This window comes from Petromyzon marinus, unplaced genomic scaffold (assembly GCF_048934315.1).
Source record: "Petromyzon marinus isolate PM22_M1 ecotype Great Lakes invasive population unplaced genomic scaffold, UKy_Petmar_22M1.pri1.0 PM_G_Scaffold_202, whole genome shotgun sequence".
NCBI lineage: Eukaryota > Metazoa > Chordata > Hyperoartia > Petromyzontiformes > Petromyzontidae > Petromyzon > Petromyzon marinus.
Genome location: NW_027422765.1, coordinates 85,380 through 102,221, shown reverse-complemented (window position 1 = coordinate 102,221; position 16,842 = coordinate 85,380). Strand labels below are relative to the sequence as shown.

The 16,842-nt window shown below is 48.5% G+C and overlaps 1 protein-coding gene across 1 annotated transcript; it reads left to right on the top strand.

Annotated features, from left to right (window-relative positions):
- Positions 1–1,874: 1,874 nt before the first annotated feature.
- LOC142912456 (rho GTPase-activating protein 5-like) lies at positions 1,875–15,933 on the top strand. Its single transcript, XM_076060655.1, has 5 exons — positions 1,875–1,967; positions 4,226–8,072; positions 8,940–9,050; positions 13,876–14,034; positions 15,514–15,933. Exons 2-5 carry the CDS (start codon positions 4,428–4,430, stop codon positions 15,682–15,684), a joined length of 4,086 nt encoding a protein of 1,361 aa, XP_075916770.1. The 5' UTR covers positions 1,875–1,967; positions 4,226–4,427; the 3' UTR covers positions 15,685–15,933.
- The last annotated feature ends 909 nt before the right edge of the window (positions 15,934–16,842 follow it).

The window sequence follows — 16,842 nt, the reverse complement described above, 5'->3', positions numbered from 1 at the left end:
GCTGTGTGTGTATACTGTGTGTGTGTACACTGTGTGTATACTGTGTGTGTATACTGTGTGTGTACTGTGTGTGTGTACTGTGCGTGTATACTGTGTGTGTGTACACTGTCTATATACTGTGTATACTGTGTGTGTACTGTGTGTGTACACTGTGTGTGTGTACTGTGTGTGTACACTGTGAGTGTACACTGTGTGTGTACACTGTGTGTGTGCACTGTGTGTGTATACTGTGTGTGTGTACACTGTGTGTGTGTGTACACTGTGTGTGTGTACTGTGTGTGTGTACACTATGTGTGTACCCTGTGTGTGTATACTGTGTGTGTACACTGTGTGTGTACTGTGTGTGTACACTGTGTGTATACTGTGTGTGTGTACACTGTGTGTGTATACTGTGTGTATACTGTGTGTGTGTACTGTGTGTGTGTACTGTGTGTGTGTACACTGTGTGTGCACTGTGTGTGTACACTGTCTGAGTGTACACTGTGTGTGTGTACACTGTGTGTGTATACTGTGTGTGTACACTGTGTGTGTACTGTGTGTGTGTACTGTGTGTGTGTGTACACTGTGTGTGTGTGTACACTGTGTGTATACTGTGTGTGCACTGTGTGTGTACTGTGTGTGTCTATACTGTGTGTGTACACTGTGTCTACTGTGTGTACACTGTGTGTGTGTGTGTACACTGTGTGTGTACTGTGTGTCTGTGTGTACACTGTGTGTGTGTATACTGTGTGTGTATACTGTGTGTGTGTACACTGTGTGTGTACTGTGTGTGCGTACACTGTGTGTGTGTACACTGTGTACTGTGTGTGTGTACACTGTGTATATACTGTGTGTGTACTGTGTGTGTGTACACTGTGTGTGTGTACACTGTGTGTGTGTACTTTGTGTGTGTACACTGTGTGTGTACAGTGTGTGTACACTGTGTGTGTACTGTGTGTGTATATACTGTGTGTGTACACTGTGTGTGTGTACACCGTGTATATACACTGTGTGTGTGTACACTGTGTGTACTGTGTGTGTGTACACTGTGTGTGTGTACACTGTGTGTGTGTACTGTGTGTGTGTACGCTGTGTGTACTGTGTGTATACTGTGTGTATACACTGTGTGTGTGTACACCGTGTATATACACTGTGTGTGTACACTGTGTATTGTGTGTGTGTACACTGTGTGTACTGTGTGTGTGTACGCTGTGTATATACTGTGTGTGTACTGTGTGTGTGTACACTGTGTGTGTGTACACTGTGTGTGTGTACTTTGTGTGTGTACACTGTGTGTGTACAGTGTGTGTACACTGTGTGTGTGTGTACTATGTGTATACTGTGTATATACTGTGTGTGTACACTTTGTTTGTACACCGTGTATATACACTGTGTGTGTGTACACTGTGTGTACTGTGTGTGTGTACACTGTGTGTGTACGCTGTTTGTACTGTGTGTATACACTGTGTGTGTGTACACCGTGTATATACACTGTGTGTGTGTACACTGTGTGTACTGTGTGTGTGTGTACTGTGTGTATACTGTGTGTATACACTGTGTGTGTACACTGTGTATACTGTGTGTCACCTCATTAATAGAGGTGAAAAATGAACAATTGAACACGATAATTGGACGAAATTTACAAAACATACAACTTAATAATGGTTTTTCTGATTATTTGCACGGCCAGGGAAGACATTTAAACAAATAAACACAAAGTGTGATGTAAATATCTTGAAGGTGGAACCACAAAATTCATCAACGTCACTAACGGCAGAGTTCATGAACCTTAACCACGTGACACGGGCCGCGTCACCACGGTGACGAAGAGGGTCGGGAATTCTGACCAATCGCGGCGCCCATCGTGGGCGGGGATCCAACGGGGCCAACCCGGAAGTGCAGCGCGAAGAAATCTCGGCCTAGCGGCGGTGACCGCGCGCCTCACAAACAGCAGCAGCAGCCTCCTCGTGGTCAAACATTCACTTGAGGTGACCTCCTCCTGCTGCTGCTCCTGCTCCTCCTGCTCCTGCTGCTGCGTGTTGTGTCTACTGCTGCGTGTTGTGTCTACTGCTGCTGCTACTGCTGCGTGTTGAGTCTACTGCTGCGTGTTGTGTCTACTGCTGCTGCGTGTTGTGTCTACTGCTGCTGCTGCTGCTGCGTGTTGAGTCTACTGCTGCTACTGCTGCGTGTTGTGTCTACTGCTGCGTGTTGTGTCTACTGCTGCTGCTGCGTGTTGTGTCTACTGCTGCTGCTGCTGCGTGTTGTGTCTACTGCTGCGTGTTGTGTCTACTGCTGCTGCTGCGTGTTGTGTCTACTGCTGCTGCTGCTGCGTGTTGTGTCTACTGCTGCGTGTTGTGTCTACTGCTGCTGCTACTGCTGCGTGTTGTGTCTACTGCTGCGTGTTGTGTCTACTGCTGTGTGTTGTGTCTACTGCTGCGTGTTGTGTCTACTGCTGCTGCTGCTGCGTGTTGAGTCTACTGCTGCTGCTACTGCGTGTTGTGTCTACTGCTGCTGTGTGTTGTGTCTACTGCTGCTGCTACTGCTGCGTGTTGTGTCTACTGCTGCGTGTTGTGTCTACTGCTGCTGCTACTGCTACGTGTTGTGTCTACTGCTGCTGCTGTGTGTTGTGTCTACTACTACGTGTTGTGTCTACTGCTGCGTGTTGTGTCTACTGCTGCGTGTTGTGTCTACTGCTGGTGCTACTGCTGCGTGTTGAGTTTACTCGCCAGGTCTGCTCAACCCCCGGCTGCGGGGGGAGGGGGGGTCACGTGAGGGGGGGGGTCACGTGAGGGTCACACGCGAGGGAGGAGGGGGGTTAAGTTAATTAATAAGTTAATAATTAAATAAATTTGCCAAGACAACTGTTTACAAACTTGACCAGTGCAGCTTGTTTTAAAGTGATACATTTTGACTCGTGTTTTTTTCTCAATGAGGACGTTGATCGTGGGACCATTGTTCTACCGTGCTTTAGGTTTGACCAAAAGGCGATTTCCCGGCTCATAATCCACCAAATGTTTTGCATTGGACACGTATTGAATTTGTTTAACTTGACCGTGCGTGAGCAAGGGGTCCTTGTCTGTCAACAACGCAGAGAGCGACACGCAAGTCAGCCCACAGACAGCGATAGGGGCCTTGCCACATAACGCCAGCATTTGTGCCGATGTGCAGAACGCAAGCTTCTTAGACGTATCCACAGCGGTTTCTTCTTCTTCAGGGAAACTCTGATAGGCAGGGTGGGGTGGGGTGGTTTGTTCTAAACATGTTTGGCCTTTTTTATTTTATTTCGTTATATTTTTTGTTTGGTGAGCGTTCGTTTGTGCCGTACCACCCCAAATAACATCACCGCTAATTTCCCAGGCAGCCCTGCCCACCGAAGGTCACGTGGCTTAGCACGAAGGTCACGTGGCTTAGCACGAAGGCCACGTGGCTTAGCACGAAGGTCACGTGGCTCAGCACGAAGGTCACGTGGCTTAGCACGAAGGTCACGTGGCTTAGCACGAAGGTCACGTGGCTTAGCACGAAGGTCACGTGGCTTAGCACGAAGGCCACGTGGCTTAGCACACGCGCGCGCGTTTTAAAATAAAGTTCTGTTAAAATCCTGATGTACGATTTACCTCACGTGCGGTTCCACGTTACAAAACCATTGTGATCCTTATTCTTAGCTCTTTCGGTAAAGTCACGTTGAAGGGAAACAATAAAATAATAAAATATATACAAAACAATAAAAATTATCACGACGTTTCGACCATAACACAAACGGTCGTCATCAGGTGTGATAATTTTTATTGTTTTATATATATTTTATTATTTTATTGTTTCCCTTCAACGTGCCTTTACCGAAAGAGCTAAGAATATGAATTACTGCAGTCACGAAAGCTTTAAATCAAACCATTGTAATCCTGCTAAAGGCTTGTTTGACGTCTTGTAGTGACGTCTACCGTTAGAGCGTCAACTGTGATGTCCCAACTGGGAATTTATTGGTGCCGGTATGAGGCGATCAGACATCTCCCTGCCTGTACTCACAGATTTACATGTGCTTGTTTGAGAACAACGTTTTATTTTTCCTGGGCTCACCTCGGCACATCATCGGTGTATTTTAAACATTGCCGTCACATAATCATTGTGACAATCGTGTTTAATTTCCATTAAATTTCACCGCGTTAAATAACTAATCTCTCAATGCAAGCGGAACGTTCTTTTTTAAAAATATTTTAAATGTCCTCTGTGGTTTTTTTGTGTCTTTCAGAAACAATTGTTCATCTGGAAAAAAAAAAAAACATTTAAAGGACCTCGTTGTCGGTGAACATTTTTTTTGTTCAAGTAATTTCTATTACCGCCAGTCACGTGGGAAAATATTGGTTTGCAAGTGCAACGAAAGAGCCAAAGTAATCATCACGACGTGTCGCACGGAACCGTAACTGCCCTTGTTCTCGTGCAATAGCGGTGCGATGTCACATGCACCGCGGCGATGTCAAGGCAGCAAGGAAACGCGGACCTACAATATCAGTGTCGTCGGTCTTTCCGGGACCGAGAAGGAGAAGGGAAGCTGTGGAGTAGGCAAGTCGTGCCTCAGCAACAGGTTCTCAAGGCCAAGAGCAGACGACTATCACACGGAACACACTTCGATACTGAGCCAAGTTGATTTCGGCGGTCGGGTCGTGAATAACGACCACTACCTTTACTGGGGCGGGGCAACGCGCACCGCTGACGGGGGACGAGAGTACGCCTTCAACGTTGTCGAACAAACCGAATTTGTTGACGACGCCACTTTCCAGCCACACAGGAGCTCCGACTCCCGGCATTACGTCAAACGCGCGGCCGCCACCAGGCTCGCCTCGGCCGAAAAGCTCATGTACATTTGCACTGACCAACTGGGAGTCGAGCAAGATTTTGAGCAGTATCCAATGCCCGACGGTAAGCTGCACATTGACGGCTTCTTGGTGTGCTTCGATGTCAGCGTTTCCGCGCAGAGAACGCTGCGAGATCAGTTGAGGTTTCTGGAGGAGTTGGTGTCGCAACTTGTGAAATTAAAGAAGCCCATTTTGTTGGTTGCCACAAAGTGTGACGTGTTGGATGAGCAGCACCTGAAGGAACTTCGAGCGTTTGCCTCTGGGAAAAAAGTTCGCCTGCCGATAGTCGAGACGTCAGCAAGTGACAATGTGAATGTGTCGGCAGCATTTCTGACCCTTGCGCAGATGATTGACAAGCCGAAAGGAAAGCCAAAGTTGGTGCCGTTTGAGAAGGCCGCCAAGCAAGTCAAGGAACACCACCAAAGTGCCATTAAGGATTATAATTCTCGGTTGACAAAAATTGTCACAGACTACCGCGTGACCTGGCAGGTGACCGGCAAGCAACTGGATGGCTGCCCGGAGTATGTCCAGCTTGTGGACTTGCTGGGTGCTAACAGGGCTGAAAGTTACTTTCGAGAACACATCACGCGTTTGAAGGCTGCACATATCGAAGGAAAGGTGGCACAATACATCAGCTCTCTGCCCGACGCTTTTGACTCATTGGTCCCTGACATCACGGACATTGAATCCCTCAGCTGGAACGAGGCTTTGCTGCTCTTGCGGAAGAAACCAGAGTTTGGATTGTGGTTTGTCGAGCTGTCCGATGGGGTTTGGACCGACAGCGGTCGCGTCAACGCCGTCGCCGACGGGCGTGTCCCCGTTGCGTTTTTGCGAGAGTTCGGCCCTTCGCATTTCCAAGCCCACGTGCGGAAATTGCAGGTGCTGAGGAAGAAGGAGGAAATGAAGGGAGCCCTTCGCGACACGTTGGAGAATTCTGGCGAGGTGTTGCCAGGGAGGCCGTGGGATGACGCACGGTCGTTCCTCATCGACGAGGAGGGCTCGCGGACGCCGTGCGGGCGAGGGCGCGTTTCAATCTACCGAGAGTGCCGAGGCAAGATGACGGATGAAGCGAAAGACGAATACCAGGAGCTGCTCCTCGAGCGCTCGGAAACGTTCGCCGGCGTGGACAGAAACGAAGCGTTTGACCGCGACGAGATAGCGGAGATTCACCAGGACCTGGAACGTGACGGTCGCCACGAGGCGCTCAAGTGGGCGCCTGCCTTGAGAGATGCGCTGATCCTGAAACACGTGTTCTCTGTTCGTCACCCAACCAGGGAGTCTTGCTTCAGTAAAGATAAGTGCACTGACCTGCAAATTCCGCTGCTTCTCTCAAGTGCTATTCCCAAATTGGTAAGCAAACGTTCGGAATCTTTAATCAATTTTGACAGTGCGGATGCATTTGATGTCATAATATTCGGTAGAGATGGCCTCGCAAGCAAACTTTGCAGCGAAATCAAACAGCAATCGGCCGGAAATGAGTTTACGGTGAATGGGAAGGTTTATGAGTTGGAACTGAAAGCAATGGATGGAGATGTGACGGGCTTTGCAAACATCATGCAGAGTAACGTTTCTCAGCCCAGCGGATGTCTGTGTGCTTTCAACTCATTGAAATCGTTAAATTACATCGTGGACAGCCTAGGAAGAGTGAATTCTTGTGCGTCCTTCATAAAGAAGGATGGCCTCTCGAGCTGCATTCCTGTTGCTTTGATGCTGGCAAATCAGAAGGACGTTACAGACAGAAAGCTGCCTTTGCTACGACAGCAAGCCCAGCATGCGGCCGACAAGCTACAAGTCTCTTTTATCGATTGCTCTTCTGAGATGTCATCTCCAAAACAATTCCATGAAACACAGATCAAATGTGCCCTGAGTCAGATCGTAAATGCTTGCCAGAACACGACCCTTCTGCCCGACCAATTCAGCAGCCCAGAGTCTGGCGCGCCCGACGTGAACATCACCATGTGTCTGATGTGTGGAGACCCTTTCAACATTGGCACGGTCCTAACGCCCTTTATGGAATTCTGCAGCAGTGGGCATCCTGCTGGCAACGACTGCATGAATCTAGAAATGTCTGTGGGAATGCAGAGCAGAAGGATCAAGGTTACCGTCATCTCTTACCACGCAGCAATGCTGAAGCGAGAAGAGCTCACCCATGGCTACGTTTTGGTGTATTCTGCCAAAAGAAAAGCTTCCTTTGCAATGCTTCGAGCATTCCTCTCCGACGTAACAGAGGCCATTCCAGTTCTGCTCGTGGCCATCACTGACAGCTCCGCAGAGTTTCTGGAAAATGCGCTGGCAAGAGAGCTTTTCCCCAAGGGCAGCCGTATTGCGAATGAGATCGGAGCTGAGTCCATTGCCGCACCCGCACAGCCGCATTTTCACCGACAGAAGGAATATCTGAAGACGTTTTTCACCAAAGTTTTGGAGACGAAGGCTGTGGTTGAAGACGACTACAAGAGTGGCCGCACTTTGGAATCGCGCAACGAAACGCCGCGGCAGGTGTCATTGCCGTCATTGACATCGCCACCCGAGAGCGACGATGACGAGGGCCAGCCTCGGTATGGCACAACGAGCGATGAAGCTCAGCTTATTCCAAGCACCACGCCCCGTGTAAAATCCACGGATGCGGGGGGGAATATGAATCCACTCACGTGCGCCAACATAACGAGCCAAGACATCGAGAGGACACGCAAGAAGTCGCTCCCTCCTCCGAAACCCAAACCCGTTATGGAGAGGCCGCAGGTAAACAAATCGGAGCCCAAACTTCTCGAGAAGATAAACGGCAGCGTCCGCAAGGCACCCGTGAGACCTCAGGGCCCTCCGAAAGCTCCCGTGACGTCACCGGCGGACTCGGAGTCAACCAAGCTTCCGCCAGTGCAGGGTGGCGAGATGCAGTCGATGGCGAAGCCGTTGGATCGTGCCAAAGCGGCGGGGCCGAACGGAGACGGTGCCGACGGCGGCGGCCCGCTTGAGCGGAGGCCGAGAGACCGGCGGCAGGCGAGGAGAAACCGCCCGTGCGGGTTCAAGTCCAGGAGAAAGCAGGCGGACCCCGCAGACGCAATCCGGCGTCACGCCGCACGCCCCTCCGATGCCGGCGACTCCGAGCCGCTTCTGTCGCCCTCGGAGCGCGACCGTCCGGGCCTTGACAACCCCGCCGCGCAGTTCCATGACGAAGTATCCGGCGGCGACGGCGGCGGAACGAGAAGAGAGAAAGGTGCACAGGACGAAAGGGGAGGCGAGGCTGAAGTGAGTGGTGCGATGTTGTTGTTGTTGTCCCTCGTGAGATTTTCTTTCTCCCAGCCACACGCCGTACGTTTTAGGGCTCATGCCCATGACGTATTTACTTGTGAAAAAATGTCGCCTTGTCTAGTTACGGCAAACGCAAGGCAGTGTTGTGGTGGGCATTTTCACAAATTGGACAACTTAAAAATGTAGTAATAGGTTTTACCCTTTTAACAGGCACAAAAACTGACACCTTTATTCAAGGCATCATGTTTGCAATAACCACAACACAAGCAGTCAAAATGCAAACAAAAGAGACAACTCTGATAATAATATTGGCACTGTCCTTGAATTTGATTGGTCCACACCCGAGACGGCTTTTCTTAGAGCCTAGTCTCCACTGGTGTTGGACCAGAAGACGCCAAAAGGCGTACAACTCAAAAACAGCGCACTATCAGAGTATTGAGGGCTCGGGGTGAGCAATTACATTATGAGACCTCCTTTGCCAGTAACAAGATATAGTAATAGGTTTTACCCTTTTAACTGGCACAAAAACTTAAAAATGATTAAATTCATGTGGGGTGTCATTTTGAAGGCGATCAATATACATTTTTGTAAACGTGGTTTAACAATTAATTTATTGAATGATTTGCCGATTCAATGAAAATGAACGCGCACCACGTGCTCGCCGCGCGACAGCTGCGAGGTCTAGCACGAGGAAGTAAACATTATAAGGTGCCGTACCTCTTAACCTTGAACTATTTGGTCATCAGACCTCCCTTTAGAGAATGAATGGATGTGAGGCTACGAGGCAGGGGGAGACGTATTTTGCACTATCTTGGCAGTCGCAGGCGTTCATCTCGCGGTAATGTTGCACGGTTCCATTCCCAGCACCGCTTCCCAGACTGCGTGCGCGAGGACTCGACCGGCGACACGTGCGCATGTGTGCGCACCCTCTCCCATTCCGCCAACCTGCAGTACTGCGAGTTCGCCGACACGGAGGTGATGAAACGCACCACAACCCCCCACCCACCCCCATCCCAACGGAGGCAGGCGTTGGCACATATGCATTGCTAAGATCCCCCATATAGCCACAATAGACGTTTGGGGCAAGCGGTGCTCACGACCGCCTAATGAAGGCCTGGCATGGCACGTGAGGGGGTGGGTGGGCCAGCGACACGCCCGGGCCTCCTTCAATGTCACCCCAGTGGTGATGTTTACACATTGTAGCGGGCACTTCTTTGAGGCTGAGTCGACTTCAAGACCCGTCAGATATCCGCCAAGGTTTTTTGCTCACGAGTGGGAATTGAACTCGGGTCGCCGGGTTCGTAGCAGAGTGCGATAACCCGCTGCGCCAGCAGCTACCCCACATAGGCGCGCACACACTGCTCAAGAGGCGTAACAAGGCAACCTCACGCTTTGTCTAAGGGCAGTGTGATCTGCCTGGCGTTGGCAAATGGAGAAAGCCACAGATCCTGGTGCAGTGATCTTTTGGGTATCGCTGCGGTTATTCGCTCTTGACTCGCAATGAGAAGGTTGTACATTTATTTAGAACATCGTCCCTTCCAGGCCTGATGACATTAAAACTACGTTATTAAATTATTCCACCTCCATTGTTTACCGAGACAGAGAGCTGCTCAGTGCTGGTTCGAATGGGGGAATTAACGACAACTATTTTTAACAGTGCAAGTAACATAACATGTTTTTAAGAGTAATTTTTTTTATTGTAGATCGCCAACTCTGAATACATTAAAATATTGTATTAAAGAAATTCTGCTCCGAGTTTCTAGTGCACCACATGGAAAGCGATGTGCCATTTGGAGGCGGTACAGCAAGTAGGTTAACAAGTTTAGCGATTAAGGATTCTCCCCTTGTGCGTCGGGGCTTTCTCCGGGCATTGCGGTTTCCTTTCAAGTGAAAAAAAAAATCATCTCAATTGGCCCAATGTTGAATTTTGATTTAAAGCTTTCGTGACTGCAGTAATTCATATTCTTAGCTCTTTCGGTAAAGTCACGTTGAAGGGAAACAATAAACATCTTGATCTGCACTGGTTCCATCAATAATAACAATAAAAGATTGTTTTATATATATTTTATTATTTTATTGTTTCCCTTCAACGTGACTTTACCGAAAGAGCTAACAATATGGCCCAATGTTGTAAGCGGAATCTACTTTAATAAACAACAACGCGATGCTTGCGTCTGAGGCAGTTGACGTGGAAGTTGAATGGTGTGTATGTGGTATTTGACGATGGCGTGGAACGCCACATGGACACGGCTGGGATATTGCCACCGACTTCCCAAGCACAGAGACATACATGAAGAAGAAAGAGGCTTTCGTGGGCGAATGATTTTGAGCTCGCCGCTTAATGCAACGCAGCAATCCCCAAGCACAGCGGCACGGCAGATTCCCCCCACTCCTCTTATCCTGACGACGATTTGCTTGCTCGCGTTGCGATCGAAATGTGGCGATATATTTTTTTACACCGTTGGAAACCTCATTTGCCAGTAACAAAATATGATAATTGTTTTTTTACCCTTTGTTGTATATATAGGTGTTATGAAAATTGCTGAAAATAATTAAAATTAAATGAAATTTGAGATTTGCATAATTTTTCCGAAATTATGTTAATCAGTGTAATTATGCACATAAATTATGCTGATTCGAGAGATAATCATATTAATTTATGCGAGTGGGCGTGGTTATGATAATGCAGGTCGTTATGAATTATCAGGTCGAGCCTCGGTGACGAGGATTGTGTTATGAATTGGAATAACGCAATTAATCGTATGCAGTGACGCAGGCGTTGTGAGCGTGAATGAGAGAGAGAGTCGATTCGACTCTGCTCTTTAATTCCGTATTATCGATAAGGATACGATTACTCTCGATTGAACATTATGAATTATGTGTGTTATGGATTATGTGTGGTGATAGTGTGCTTATGATAGGTCCCCAGGATTCAGATCTCATACGCAGAACAATATTATGCAGAATTTCAGGAAGAATCACACACAAACCTTCTGCTTTGATCAATTTTATTTTCTAGCTAACTTAAATTTTTGGATAATATGAAAACTCAATCTCGGGATGTTGGAATTTCAACACAGCGTTAACATGATACCATCACGATTGCGTTGTTTCACCTCGATAGCGGCACCTGTGGTTAATTCCCGACGCGTAACGCAATCGATCGGTTGTTGAGAGAGAGATTAAAAACAAGCGAACTATTCTATCAAAACCTTAACCTTATAATATGCAAACTCGTATTCTTGAATGATTACACAACACGGCACTCGGTCTTTGATTCGTATCCAATCCTTAACACATTCTGATATGCGAAATTATTATGCTTGAAATCGTCAGCACAGTACCACGGCGATGTTCGTTCATTGATTCATCAACGATTATGCAATTAAAGCGTTCGACTGAAATAATTCTGATTGCCTCATCAACGTAGCTCAATGGGTGGCGATGTTTTTCGTTATAAGCTAATAGTTGACGCAGTTATCATGAGTCTTGTATGTTTAATGGGAGGGTTGTTGATTTCTTGCGTTGAGCAAACGCCTAGGTTGATTTCCTTGTCAAAAAAATGTTTGTTCGTTGTGTAGCGGTGGGGGAGTGAGGAGGGAGTGTGGGGGAGGGGCATACGAACGACTGCCAGTTTCTGTCCACCGCTGGCTGGATGAGTCAGCACGACGCTCGCCGTCGTCGCGCCGATGGGTGTTGAGTGCGGGCCCGCTTCCCCCTCAGCCCTGGTGACGCGAAGTTGCGCGCTGTAGCACGCTGGTGGCACGCTGTTGGCACGCGCTGGTGCTGGTGGCACGCTGGTGGCGCGCTGTTGGCACGCGCTGGTGCTGATGCTGGTGCTGATGGCACGCTGGTGGCGCGCGCTCCCTCTCCTTGAAGATGCGCGAACGCGCCCGTGCTGGTTCGCTGATAGCAGTTTCTCTCCACTGCTGGCCGAGCTGCTGCACGCTCTTGCTTGGCGTTGCTGGCCGCGCTCTTTCTCCTTGAAGATGCGCGAACGCGCCCGTGCTGATTCGCTGACAGCAGTTTCCTCCACTGCTGGATGAGCTGCGCCGGTGCGCGCTCTTTCCGCTGCTGTAGTATCTGACGCTGCGCTCGCGGGCGACAGGTCAAGTTTTTCTTTTGCTGAGTGAGTTGAGTCGCACGTGCTCTCTCTGTTGAAGTGTGCGAACGCGCCCGTGCTGGTTCGCTGACAGCAGGTTTCCTCCACTGCTGTATGACTCACTTTTGTTGATACATCGCGACTCATGCGATCCTCGCTACTCAGCGAGGCTCGGAGCCAGCCGCTCCATGCGACTGCTCGTCCTGTGGACGTCTTGACTCGCTGATCTGTCTTGACTCTTGACTTAACTTCACTGACTTTTGAAAATGCGGCTGACCGTTATATTCAAAGACAATTCTCTCTGCGCAGTGGAAAAGGGGGGGGGGGGGGTGGGATCTGTGTGTGTGAGTTCGTGTGTGTGTACAGATGGCTCCTGCGATAACGATCTGTTTGCCCTGGCGTGAAATTCCTCTCTCGCGCTCTTCGGGAGAGACAAAGGTGGTCGGGAGTACCTATCTCTTTATACTTTGGACTTTATATTTCTCAAATACCAGGTGGTCCCATGTTCGCCAAGACTCGTGTTTGTAACTACGTCCTCCCGACACCCCTCTCGGGTTACCGAGGTTCGCATTGATATGATAGAGTTATTAGAAAGAAAAATAATTTTCATCCTGAGTTTAAGAGGTCCGTTTCCAGAATGTTGGAATCCATATCCCTTGGTTCTGTAAGGTTCTATAATGGAATATCGTTTAAGGTTAACACGTTATTATTAATGTTATATTGCAATTTTCTTTAAAACTTGTTTGCCTGGTTGCCGTGTGTGGGGTGGGGTGTGTCTCCTCATCAAACCCGGCTGGCTTTTCCAGATGGCCCCTTGTGATAAGGTGTAATTCCTGCTTCTCCGCACTGTGAGAGAGACAAAAGTGGTCGGGGTTGCTTGGGATATTGTTTAAACTCTTTCGTAAGTTTGCCCGTTCGCCTCATTCCTTCTCGATAACCTTTGATGTGACTCGGTATTTTGTCTCCAAGCTTTGTTTTAACAGTAAAAGTATTAAAGGTGAAAATCATTTGATAGCGAATTAATTATTGGATAATAATTCACTGATGTATCTGGTGGCCTCGTCTTGATTGGAGTGAGCGCGAGGACCGCTAACTTTAGCTCATTCTTGTTATTGCATTTAAAATTTGAACCGTTGTTTTAATGACAAAGGAAAAAAAATATATGGTTTAACCCGTGGGCGTCCTCGTTTCCGGCTTGCGGAGGGCTTCCCTCTGCGTGACCTCCCTTAGGGCATATCAAACTCTTGTTCATCTGGAGATCTTCGCAGATAGCTGCTAACATCCTCGCCTCGAGAGTTTTATTATTTCTTTATTTTTTTAATGCTCTGTTTATGATCGACATCTGGTTTTTCGTGTGCCTGGCTTACGGGTTTTATTGATTATTTTTTTTGTTTGTTAAAAAAATATATATAACGCAAATATTATTGTTAATATCAATTTTGGAAAAGGCTCATATACAACACCTTTTATCTTGCGTTCTGACCGTAGGTATTGTGGTCAATGTAAACATGATTCCTCGTAAAAAAGGTGTCAGTTTTGTTGCCAGATAAAAGGGTAAAAAACCAATTATCATATTTTTTTTGTTCACTTAATTTATGTTATCATTTTATCGTTCTACCAGCGTCGACTTTACCGAAAGACCCGAAGAATATTTGTCTGCACCTCCTCGCTGCCCGCCCCCCCCCCCCCCCCCCACAGGAGTTTGTCCAAGCCTACGACACGACCGGCGACCCGGATCGGCTGACCGACGTCGCCGGGGGCGTCGACCCCCCCGGCGCTCGTGAACCAGCGGCTCATCGCGCTCCGGCCGGCGTGCCACGGCCCCGGTGGCCGCACGCCCGGGGAGCTCGACCCGGGGTGAGAGTTTCGATTTGAAGCTTTCGTGACTGCGAGGATTCATCTTCTTTGGTTCTTACGGTAAAGTCACCACCACGTAGAATGAGAATAAAATTATAAATTGATAAATTAAAATAACACAATAAAAATTCTCACGACGTTTCGGCCACAACACAAGCGGCCTTCATCAGGTGAAGGGACGAGACTGTCTGGAGGACAGCGCTGGAGCGAACACAGCCACGCTCAGATCGCGACCTTTAAGCTCTTAGAGTCGCGGCATCTCTTCAGAAAGGTGAGAGACTCGATTAGTTGAGCCTTCTTATCCCGGAGTCTGTTGAATGATCTTAAGGTTGTGTGGAATCCCTCCCCGTAGAGGCGATTAAATTTCGATTTAAAGCTTTCGTGACTGCAAGGATTCATCTTCTTTGGTTATTTCGGTAAAGTCACCACCACGTAGAATGAGAATAAAATAATAAATTGATAAAATAAAATAACACAATAAAAATTCTCACGACGTTTCGGCCATAATACAAGCGGCCTTCATCAGCGGGGTGAGAGGTCGCGGCGACGAGCGGAGGTGACCCCCTCCCACCGAGCTTTGAGCCGTTCTCGGTTGGGTTGACGGAACCAGCGCGGGTCAAGATGAAGCTGTTGGAGCTTGGGATAAATAAAGTGGCATCTTGTTGACTTCAAAGCAAGAGGGGCTCTTGGCCAGGATGACGTAGGATGATAGCATTCGCACAAGACTTGATTGATGGAATGGCACCCAAAGGAGAAAACGCTCCCCTTTAGCAGTGACCGTGGAGCCAGATGGAGATGATCTCATGCGCAGGAGCGCAGTTCTGGCATTGCAGGATTATGAAGGATCGGTTAGCCGTGGGAGGGGAGACCATTTAGAACACGGCCGATCGCGACATATTCGCGTTTTTTCAAATGCAGCCGGTCTTAAATTAATTCAGAGATCGTCACCCTGGCAGAAAGTCAAAAATCAATCTTAAAACAAGGCCACCAAAAGTATCGCGAGCCTCGCGGCTCTCACGGCGTCTTCTTTGGTTCTTTTGGTAAAGTCACCTCGTAGAATGAGAATAAAATAATAAATTAATAAAATAAAATAACACAATAAAATTCTCACGACGTTTCGGCCACAACACAAGTGGCCTTCTTCATGTGAAAGGAACGGACCTGTCGGGACGACAGAGCCTCAACTTCAGCACCATGGATAGCTACGAGCCCCGTTCAGACGGACGAGTTCATAGCTCGTTGCTATCCGTGGTGCTAAAGTTGAGGCTTTGTCAGGTCTGTTCCCTTCACCTGAAGAAGGCCACTTGTGTTGTGGCTGAAACGTCGCGATAATTTTATTGTTTTATTTTATTATTTTATTATCATTCTACGTGGTGACTTTACCGAAAGAACAAAAGAAGATGAATCCTTGCAGTCACGAAAGCTTTAAATCGAAATTCTCACAGCGATTGGTGGGTTTTATCGTTCTCCTCGTTGCAGCTTCGAGTTCGGCCCGGCGGCCGTTTCTCCGGGGAAACCTTTCGCCCGGAGGGCGCCGCCGACGACGCCGCCGCCGCCTCCACGCCTCCTCTGACACGGGCGGTCCACTCGGCGTTGCCCTCGGTGATACCCCCCCGGTCCACGCCGAACTGGGGGAATGCACAGGTGTGAATGCCGATTGTTTTGTTGTTGTCGTTGTTGTAGTTGGTGTGTGCCGCGTCTGTGCCAGTTGTTTTGTTAATTTTCGACTTAAAGCTTTCGTGACTGCAAGGATTCATCTTCTTTGGTTCTTTCGGTAAAGTCACCACGTAGAATGAGAATAAAATAATAAATTTATAAAATAAAATAACAATAAAATTCTCACGACGTTTTGGCCCCGACACAAGCGGCCTTCATCAGGTGAAGGGACGAGACTGTCTGGAGGACAGCGCTGGAGCGAACACAGCCAAGCTCAGACCGCGACCTTTAAGCTGTGTGAGAAGAAACAGAGCGCCTTGACAAAGGAATTAGCATTGAATTTAGGATTGAAATAGCTGAGTGATTAGCTTGTGACTGGTCACAGAAATGGCTATGTTAAAGTCAAAGCATACACATCCAATGCTAATTCCTTTGTCAAGGCCCTCTGTTTCTTCTCACACAGCTTAAAGGTCGCGGTCTGAGCTTGGCTGTGTTCGCTCCAGCGCTGTCCTCCAGACAGTCTCGTCCCTTCACCTGATGAAGGCCGCTCGTGTTGTGGCCGAAACGTCGTGAGAATTTTATTTTATTTTATCAATTTATTATTTTAATCTCATTCTACGTGGTGACTTTACCGAAAGAACCAAATAAGTTGTTTTGTTAATGTCATTCACGTGTTCACTTTTAACTGCGCCCCCACGTGCCGAGTGCCGCGCACGGTTTCCCACGTCTCACTCGCCTCAGCCAAGTCGCCGGCCGTAAGTCAATTTGGAAGCTTTGTGATGTATCGTTGTGGTTCAACCAAATTGGTCCACAGCTGCAGCAGATTGCATTGCGGCTGGCACGTCTACACAGCTCATCGGGCTCGTGCTGAGCAATGTCTCGTCACGCTCCAAGTGCCATTGGACGCTCTCTGTTACAACATTCTCCTGCGGAGGGAGGGAGCTAGTAGGAACGTGTTGGGTTGCTCGGTCAATGGCCAGGGTCAACAACGGCGGCACCACCACGTGGTGTGTTCAGCACCACGTGGTGTATTCAGCACCACGTGGTGTATTCAGCACAATATGCACGACTGTGAGGGCAGGCACAAGCCGGGGTGAGTAGGTGAAACGTTGAGTTTATAAGGACACCACGGGGTGACCAGCCCCTCCCCAC

Coding starts and splice junctions, on each gene's coding strand:
- LOC142912456 (XM_076060655.1), top strand. CDS start 4,428: ATGTCACATGCACCGCGGCGATGTCAAGGCAGCAAGGAAACGCGGACC. Junction 8,073..8,939: donor AAAGGGGAGGCGAGGCTGAA/GTGAGTGGTGCG, acceptor TTCCATTCCCAG/CACCGCTTCCCAGACTGCGT. Junction 14,035..15,513: donor CCCGGGGAGCTCGACCCGGG/GTGAGAGTTTCG, acceptor TCCTCGTTGCAG/CTTCGAGTTCGGCCCGGCGG.